The sequence below is a fragment of the Hibiscus syriacus genome, unplaced genomic scaffold (genome assembly GCF_006381635.1).
Source record: "Hibiscus syriacus cultivar Baekdansim isolate YM2019G1 unplaced genomic scaffold, ASM638163v2 tig00111254_pilon, whole genome shotgun sequence".
Lineage (NCBI taxonomy): Eukaryota > Viridiplantae > Streptophyta > Magnoliopsida > Malvales > Malvaceae > Hibiscus > Hibiscus syriacus.
In genome coordinates, this window is record NW_024063037.1 from 155,180 (window position 1) to 164,369 (window position 9,190).

The 9,190-nt window shown below is 33.3% G+C and overlaps 1 protein-coding gene and 1 pseudogene across 2 annotated transcripts; one reads left to right on the forward strand and one right to left on the reverse strand.

Moving 5' to 3' along the window:
* Window positions 1-393: 393 nt before the first annotated feature.
* On the forward strand, window positions 394-2,493 carry LOC120157422 (annotated as a pseudogene).
* Window positions 2,494-3,073: 580 nt separating this feature from the next.
* Window positions 3,074-6,268, reverse strand: LOC120157423 (sec-independent protein translocase protein TATB, chloroplastic-like). Of its 2 annotated transcripts, none has more exons than XM_039168544.1 (6): window positions 5,978-6,268; window positions 5,747-5,868; window positions 4,060-4,119; window positions 3,804-3,969; window positions 3,442-3,585; window positions 3,074-3,357 (listed from the first exon to the last, which is right to left on the reverse strand). In XM_039168544.1, the coding sequence occupies exons 1-6, from the start codon at window positions 6,207-6,209 to the stop codon at window positions 3,293-3,295; spliced, it is 789 nt and encodes a 262-aa protein (XP_039024475.1). In that variant the 5' UTR covers window positions 6,210-6,268; the 3' UTR covers window positions 3,074-3,292. The 2 variants fall into 2 exon arrangements, with proteins under 2 accessions (XP_039024475.1, XP_039024474.1); XM_039168543.1 differs by having other exon boundaries at window positions 3,074-3,360; window positions 5,978-6,267.
* Window positions 6,269-9,190: the final 2,922 nt, after the last annotated feature.

Genomic DNA, 9,190 nt, shown 5'->3' on the forward strand with positions numbered 1-9,190 from the left:
ATTTGAAAAATATCATTTTCAATAAAAGGATCGTAATTTAAATATTGACACGAATTCACAACTTCCACCATTTGTGACAATATATAAGCGACAAAGTACCAATTTTGAGCGTTGTGGGGGTGTTTATCCTTCCTCATGCGTAACCGACTCCCGGACCCGTTAAGTCGAGTTTTTGGTAAACGCATACCAATTTTTTGTCTTAAAAAACAATTTTTCTTAAAATTGTTTTAAATGACGTTTTTAGGTATTCAACCTACACAGCCCAAAGGTCAACGGCGACTCCAATTTAAAATTTTCAAATTAATTCAAAATCGCTTATTTTTCAAAATAAACCATAATTGTTTTTTTAAACTTAATTGTTTAAAAAAATAGTTATGACATAACCTCTTCTTTCTACCTCCAGAAAAGAAAAGAAACAGATCAAAGACATGGCAGCTGAAGCAGGAAATAAGGAAGAAGAGATCATGTCAAAGGTGAAAATCACCACCTAAACCCACGTGAAGCCCGGAAAGATGATAGGGAGAAAAGAATGTCAACTAGTCAGATTTGATCTCCCATATCTGGCATTCTATTACAACCAGAAGCTGCAGTTTTACTAGTGTGGGGAGTTGGAAGCGAAGGTGGAGAAACTCAAGGATGGGCTGAGGGTGGTTTTGGAGGAGTTTTATCAGCTGGGAGGCAAGCTTGGAAAAGATGAAGATGGGGTTTTCAGGGTGGATTACGACGATGATATGGACGGCGTCTAGGTGTTGTAAGCCGTCGCCCAAGGGATCGCCGTCAATGAGCTCGCTGCCGATGAAGGCACGAGCTCTCTCAAGGACTTGATACCCTACAATGGTGTCCTCAACTTGGAGGGCTTACACAGGCCTCTATTGTCTGTGCAGGTAAATATGTTTCTTTTAACTTCTAGTTGTTGGTTCATTATATTGATACTGTTAGATCCTACATGCACATCAGAATTTGGCCTGCAATTTTCTTCGGATTGACAAATGAGTACTATATGTAATTAGCTCATTAATCATCACTTAACATTTCTACTAGTTATTTAGATATTTTGTTGAAAATGAAATTGGCTTTATCCATTGAAGGTAGATCCAGATGAAAGGACTAATTGGTGGGTCTAATGCCATGTGAATTTTTAATCTTCTCCATCTGATTTTTCATCCGCCCAAAATTTATTTAATACTTTAGGAGTATTTTATTTTCATCATATAAAATTAAGGATAAAGTATACAAATGTTTATTCACTATAGGATTTATTTTGTTGAGTTGTCATATTATTAAAAGTTATAAAATGTTCATCCGATTATTCGTATATTCCAAACACATCATTTTTTCGTTAAAATATTGATGATCGTCTAAACTGAATGTTAATCTGCCGACTTATATATAATAAAATCATATTTTGATGATGTCTATTGACGTCGTCATTACTTTCAAGAACCGACTCGACGACATAAATCACATAATGTAAACAGAGAATCCACAAAGTACAACTCAAACGGTTATGATATCAAATTTTATCATATCTTAATCAATATGTTAATATCCAGCTTAGATGATTGCCAATTTTTAATAGAAAAATACGAGTTTGGAACACATAAATTATTGAGTTACCATTCTAAAACTTTTAATAGTCATTGATTCAACAAAACAATGAAATCTAATCAAATAACTTTTTATAATTTTTAATACTCAATAAAACAACAATTATAATTGGAGATATTTATATACTTTATCTTAAAATTAGATAATTCTAATCAAAATATTTAAAAGAATATTATTTATCAGTTGATTTAACCTTAAAAGGTTGTTCTATTTTTGTTCGGTTGTGCTCATAATTTCTTATAATTTTCCCAACTCCAGTAGTTAACGAAGTTGAAAGATGGATTGGCAATTGGGTGTGCGTTCAATCACGCCATCCTCGACGGAACCTCGACCTGGCATTTCATGAGCACCTGGGCTCAAATCTGTAGAAGCTCCAACTCGGTTGCCGTCCCACCGTTCCTCGACCGGACCAAAGCCAGAAACACCCGTGTGAAACTGGATCTCTCGCTCCCTCCCAACCCACTAGCCACTTTCAACGGAGATGCCCACCAGCTCAGGGAGAAACTCTGCCCGTTCCCCAAAACCGCCATCGACAAGATCAAGCCCAAAGCTAACTCCCACCCACCAACCCCAGGCTCCAAACCATTCTCCACTTTCCAATCTCTAGCAGTGCACATTTAGCGACACGTGATCCGAGCACGTAACCTTAAACCGAAGACTTCACGGTTATTTGTATCAGGGGAAGAGCGGTGGGAGGAGCATTGATGTGGAGATCACCTTGGAAGCTGCTGCCGTGGAGCAGTTGGAGAAAGACGACGACTTTCTCATGGAAGTCTTGTCCCCCCCCCCCTTTTTTTCCTGCTTCTTATTTAGCATGAACTGGTAGACTAATAAGGGTTCCATTTTCACATCTATTTTGATCAGATAAAAAGCTTGGTCGATTAATGAGAATGAACTGATCTCTATGAATGTGAAAATAATTTCCACCCTTCAATAATATCCGTGTTTATTAAGCTGTTTTCTTTTGTAGAATGTTTAAGGTGTTTGAATTGATTTGTATCGTTAATGCCTTAATTATCCTGACATTCAATAATCTTATTATTTGTTTTTTAAAATAATCACTTATATTACATTTTAATTTCATTTTGATTATTCACCGATTAAAAATTAAGTTTCATTTTGATTATTCACTGATTAAAAATTAGCATAACTACTGTTATAATAATTTTTTTAAATTTTTTTAATAATTATATAATATTATCTTATGATAACATATCAACGTCACCTTTAATTTTTCTAAAAACAAATAACTAAAATAAAATTAAAATATAACGTTAATAATTATTTTAAAAAAATATTAATAATTAAATGACCAAACCAGAACTAAAATGACAGGTGGATGACTAAATAGTTTACCCTTAATATTAACTTTGGATACAAGTTGTTACTGAAATGATTTAAAAGATTTAGTTCATTAATTTTCATGTTATAGTACCAAAAAGTTGTCAAATCAATGAAAACAAGATCAAATTATGTAGTACAATTACCCTAGCCGACTACGTACGGACAAAAACATTTGCAAATAACTAATAATATACAGTCAATCAATCAAAATTTAGAAGAATCGTAAAGGAACAAAACGTGGTGTTTCTTTCCTTTTTTTATACTTGTTGACAAGGCTACAGTCCCTTGCTCCGAGGCTTCTGTAAGATTACTCGATCTTTCTATCCCCATTACTGTCATTTCATGTCTCGCTGTCAGGTTTCCGAGATGGAAGCATCCCACCAGCCACGGTTTCCTTGGTAGTAGCTGTTGACAATTTTGATACAAATAACACCACAGTGAGAAAGAGAGGCAATGGACAGAAATTAGACAGATAAAAAAAAAACTGACCATCTTGATTTGGGGATCCTAGTTCTGTTTCTCCAGGAGAGGCGGTCTGGCCCTGCTGTTTCGAAGCTGAAGCTTTTAGCTGCTCTTCTGTGATCTTCAAGTACTCTTCACTAGTATACGCCTCGTTTACTGATTGTATGAAACCTGCAGTAAGGTGACGAATCACATGCTTCTTTATATAACTTTGACATATACAAAGGGAATCGACCACGACATCATAAACAGACGGAGTGAATACTATATGGTAGGATTTATTGCATGTTTCAGGGTAAGAGATTCATAAATAATGTATGAAGGATTGGAAACAATAAGACAAAATCATGACATTAATAGCCTTGAATATGAGAATATGAAGCACTTACCCAGGTCAGCCTCACTACCAGTTTCCTCGGCGCTGTTAAACGGTGAAGGGGTTGGAGGAGATCTTATATAGGGGCTGTTTCTATTCGGCGTGTTCTGTGTTGAACTTGGCATTTCGTCAAGACCGATCTCTCGTTCAAGGGTGCTCTTGAATTCCCTTGAGACTTCCTTCACAGAATATAAAATGGCGAAGATTTCAGAAGGGCAAAGCTATTACATGGTAAAGATACAAGTAAAACCAAAAGGTTCAGCCCTTACCAGAAGTTCTCTAATTGTGGGTTGGAATGCTCGCAATGTTTTTCCCAGATTCCTAGCAACCTGCAGTTTAATAGGCCATTTGAGATGCTGAAAGAATTTAACTTGAACAGAATATTATCCTAACTATATAAGGTTCTGTTTGATGGTTATATTATAATATTTAATACTTTGTTTTTGCTTCCTCCAAAATTTTCTTAAAAAAACAAATTGATATTAAAAAATAATAATAATAAGTAGCTCAAATGTGACAACCTAAACATAATTATCTCATATAAAAGGAAAGCCGCACAATTTGTAACAAAAAGGCCGTCTATTTTTCACTTTTAATTATCAAAAATAAGTAGCAAAAGAAACAATAAAAATGCAGACTAAACAGCTACTGGCCGCATCGTGCTAAACTCCGAGAATAATCATTTACTAAATGCGTCAAAATGACTCCTATGCAGTTATAAATAAATTCTTGATAAGTTCAAAAGTATCACAATGCAACTTCTACTTTCAGGATCAACGCAGCTAAGCACTTTATCTATTTTCTTTTGGTGCCCTTGTGACACTTCAGACTTCGTGGAAACAGCATATGATTTCCAATTCTTATCACAATACATAAGTATATATTCAACTTTAGATCTGACCAACTTGAAATCCAATGGATGAAAAGTGACATACAGCATATGATTACCAATTCTTATCACAATACATAAGTATATATTCAACCCTCAGATTTGAACAACTCGAAGTTCAATGATGAAATGTGGCATACAGCATATAATTACCAATTCTTATCACAATACGCAAGTAAATGTTCATCTCTTAGTAAATGTTCAACTCTTAGTAAATATCTTTTAACTGTAAAGTCCCAACAACTGAGATGCTTTTAGATATATCGAGCCATTTAGTAAAATTTCAAAGAGGGGTCTCAGGTAAAGACTAAAGATCAGAATCACTAAAGACATCCAAGCATGCTCGTCGGGAAGGCATAAGTTGGAACTAGCTCAGAAAGTATGACGAAACTTAGAGATTAAAATAGGGTAATGCAATGGTGTTTTCCTTGCCAGACAATGGGAAAGTCATCGGAGTCATATAGTCAACAAAGATCACCAACGGAATGCATTGGCTTAGATGAAAATGTTTTCACATAAGGGGCAAAAAGACATTATCTTGTCGAAGATCACTAACAAAATGCATTGGCTTAAATGAAAATGTTTTTTACACAAGGGGCAAAAACACATAAGTATGATAAAAACAGCAGGCAGTAAATTTCTGTGTGTTGACAGAACAAAATAAGATTTCATCGCAACTAAAAGGATTCACCAACTACCTTTTCATAATATTCCAAGCACCCTTTAGAAAATTCTAACCATCTAATACTATATCTTTATGACAGAATGCATACCATCAATCACTGATTGTTGCTTAACCAACTGGGTATTATTCATTATTTGAAGCATTGAATAGAGATTAATATTTGAAACTAGCTGCCATAAGGCCTATGTTTCCAAAGATTATCACTTACCTTAATCCAATACGCAATACCCGCATGAAATTACAAAAATGGAACTGTATAAACACATATATCTATGTGAAGGAAACAAACAGTAAGGAAAATCATCAAATATTACAAACCTAAAAAGGAGCAAGTGATGTGTTGATGCCTATACTAAAATTGAAAGATGTAAAATGGGTGTACCTCAGCCAAACCCTTCGGACCAAATACCAACAAAGCAACCACCCCAATTACCAAAGCCTCAGGTGCTCCAACCCCAAACAAAGATGCATGGACCACCTTTCCTTTACATCTTCCCCTTCTTTCTGAAACATCCCCGTTTCACAGAAGAAAATAATGGATTTGAGGATCAAATAAAAAGAAGTTTAGAGTAAAAGTCTAGAGCATAAAAGTGGAGACCCGGACAGAAGATACCCGATTTAAGAGATTTTGGTGAGATAGAAATGCCCAGATGCTTCAGACCACTCCATTGAGAGAAAATGGAAGGACCCAATTGAGGAAACCAGGTGGAGAAACGGAAAGGCGAGGGTTTCCGAAGTGAAAGCAAAGGAGACAAGGAGCAAGTAGCCGACTTGGAGCTTGCAAAAGATGTGCATAAGAATGTGGAAGGTGAGATGGAGGACGCCATGGCCGTAAGTCTTGTCATTTGAAGAGGGTAAGCTTAGACTTTTGGAAGCATGGACATGGAGGGGACCAAAAAATGTTATCTGGAATAGGGAAGCGGAAGAAATCCCAAAATGTAATGCGTGGAAAATACAGCAAAGTTTGATTTGGGAGCTTATTTGATCCAAGCCAAATTCTAGCTAGTGATCTCAGTATAGGCTTGGTGGGTCGAGAATTCTGGCACTTTGAGTTACCCAAAGACATGGACTTTTCCACAATATTTACACAATGTATGGACAGATAGCTATAAAGATAAGGAAATTATAGTTTTTTTCTGGGTAAACTACACCAATGATAACTAATGTTTGAGTAAGTTTTTGTTTTTCCCACTAAAGTTTTAAAAGTGACAAACTGGTCACAAACATTATCGATTTATAAGAAATTTGTCACTAACATTATTTATTTATAACAAAATGGTCACTCTACCCTCATCTCCATTAAAATGATGATGTGACAATGTTAAGAAAATAGTTAATATTTAGTTTTACCCCTAAATTATAGCTAAAACATCAAATAAGTTATTGAACAATGATTTTATATTTAATTTACCCCCAACTTTCTAATTTCAATTTTTTCCAATACTCCACCATGTCCACTATATTCGAACTACCTTTCTTACAAAATAACAAATGGTGGAGATCTAAAAATAGTTTCGTTTTCATTTTTTATATATACTTTCTCATTTTTATTTTTAGGATGAGATGTTTAGATTGTTACTGTAAGAACACAACAAAACGACAAATTACAGTATTGTTTAAACAAACAGAGTCAAATGCATCTATTTTACTCAATCAAAGAGACCAAAAGATACAAAAAAGTAGCAAACAAAAAAATGGAGCTTCAAAACCTATTGAAGAAGTTGGAGATGGATAACCATGCATGGCAAAAAGTGGTGCGCGAGAGCGAAGCGATGGTTGTGTCTCAAAACAATATAATGGAAACATTATTAGAACAAGTAACTGTCAACAATGGAGTCAACGATGCAGGCTCATGGTTTGAAGTTAAAGATTAACAAAACGAAGAAAGAATAAGAATGACAAAGGTTTACAAATGTTGTGATACTCATGGTTTACAATCTCAACCTCTCATCCTGAAAATATGAAAATGAGAAAGTATATATAAAAAATAAAAAATAAACGATTTTTAAATCTTCATCATATATTTATTTTGTAAGGAAGGTGGTTCGAATATAGTGGAGGTGGTGGGGCATTTGGAAAAAACTAAAAATAATAAGTTTTTAGGGTAAATTAAATATAAGTCATTGTTCAACGACTTATTTGGTGTTTTAGCTATAGTTTAGGTGTAAAACTAAATATTAACTATTATCTTAACTTTACCACATCATCATTTTAATGGATATTATAGGTAGAGTGATCATTTTGTTATAAATCGTTAACGTCAGTGACCATTTTGTTACAAATAATGTCAGTGACCAATTTGTCACTTTTGAAACTTCTATGGGGAAAATGAAAACTTACTCAAACATTAATGAACATTAGTGTGGTTTATCCTTTTTTGTTAAAAATATGTGTTGATTATAAGATAGTATTTGTTCAGAATTTCTTTTAATTAATTTATTACACATATATACTTTATAAACACAATTGCTCAAACATAAGATATTAAAAAAATATTCCTTTTAACCAGACCACTCAATGAGTTCTTATATAATGGATATATGTAATTTTTTAAACTGATTAGTATATATGCAATACCCCAAATTTTGACTAGGGACTAAAATGTAAGTTTGGAAAGTTTAGTGGCTAAAGTATAAATTTTGTAAAAGTTTAGGGACCAAAAATGTAATTGTGAAAAGTTATATATTTTAGACCGTAAATGAACAGTTTAGCATAAAACAATAATTTTCGTTGGAATCGTATTTCGGTACGGGATTTGTGTTAAAAGCTATAAAATGATAAAGTTCGGTATAGAAATCTAATAATTGGATCAACTCGGAATTTCACAAAAATTTGAAGGACGCTATTTAAGGGTTGGAAATGTTATTTCCATATTTTAGATTTGATAAATTTAGCCCAAATTAGTGTAATTTTTTAGACTTGTCCGAACAGTGGAATTATATTAACTAAAATACAATTTTTGAAAATTGTATGACCAAAGTAGAAAGTCAAAGCCAAGTTGATTCTTCTTTGACTATGGAATATTTTAATGGAAGATATTTTAATGGAAATTGGTAATTATCATGGTTCATTAAGGGTGAAATTGAAATTTCTCATAAATTGAATTTTATATTTAATTTTATTAGAATGCTGCAAAGTTTTTTAATTGATAAATACAACAAAAATCAAAAGAATTTTCATCTACTTCTCCTTGTTTTGGCCGAACCTCCATAGTCATTTGGTAAGATTTTTTTCAAGCTTATTCGATTGATTTTTGGATTAAGCTATTAAATAGAGAATTAGTCTACATGAAATTCTCTATCATTTGGTATAAATATTACATGGTGGTCATGCTTATTTTAATAAATTGAAAATTAGGGTTTATGCAGAGTTTATGTATTTTTAAGAAATGATGAAGTATTATTATGTTTTTTAGGTTAGAGATTAATTCTAAGGCATGTGTGGTAATTAAAATGATGTGTAGAAGCTTATAATTCATTTGGCCATATTAGGGTTTTTGTGAATGTTGAGATTTTGATTTAGTTTGAAGTTGTGATGATCAGAATAGCATGAATTTGATGTAAGGAAGTTGAATTCATCCTTGAAGTTGTGTAGAAGCTTATAATTCATTTGGCCATATTAGGAATTTGATGATCAGAATAGCATGAATTTGATGTAAGGAAGTTATAAAGCTGATCGGAACCAAAGTTTAAATTTGGTAAAATTTAGATGTGGAATTCAAATGTCTTGATATTATAGGGACTTGTTTGTGAATTTGAAAAAATGTGTTGGTATTATCTTGAACAAGAACTTACAATACTGGAAATTTATTTAGTATGCTGATTTT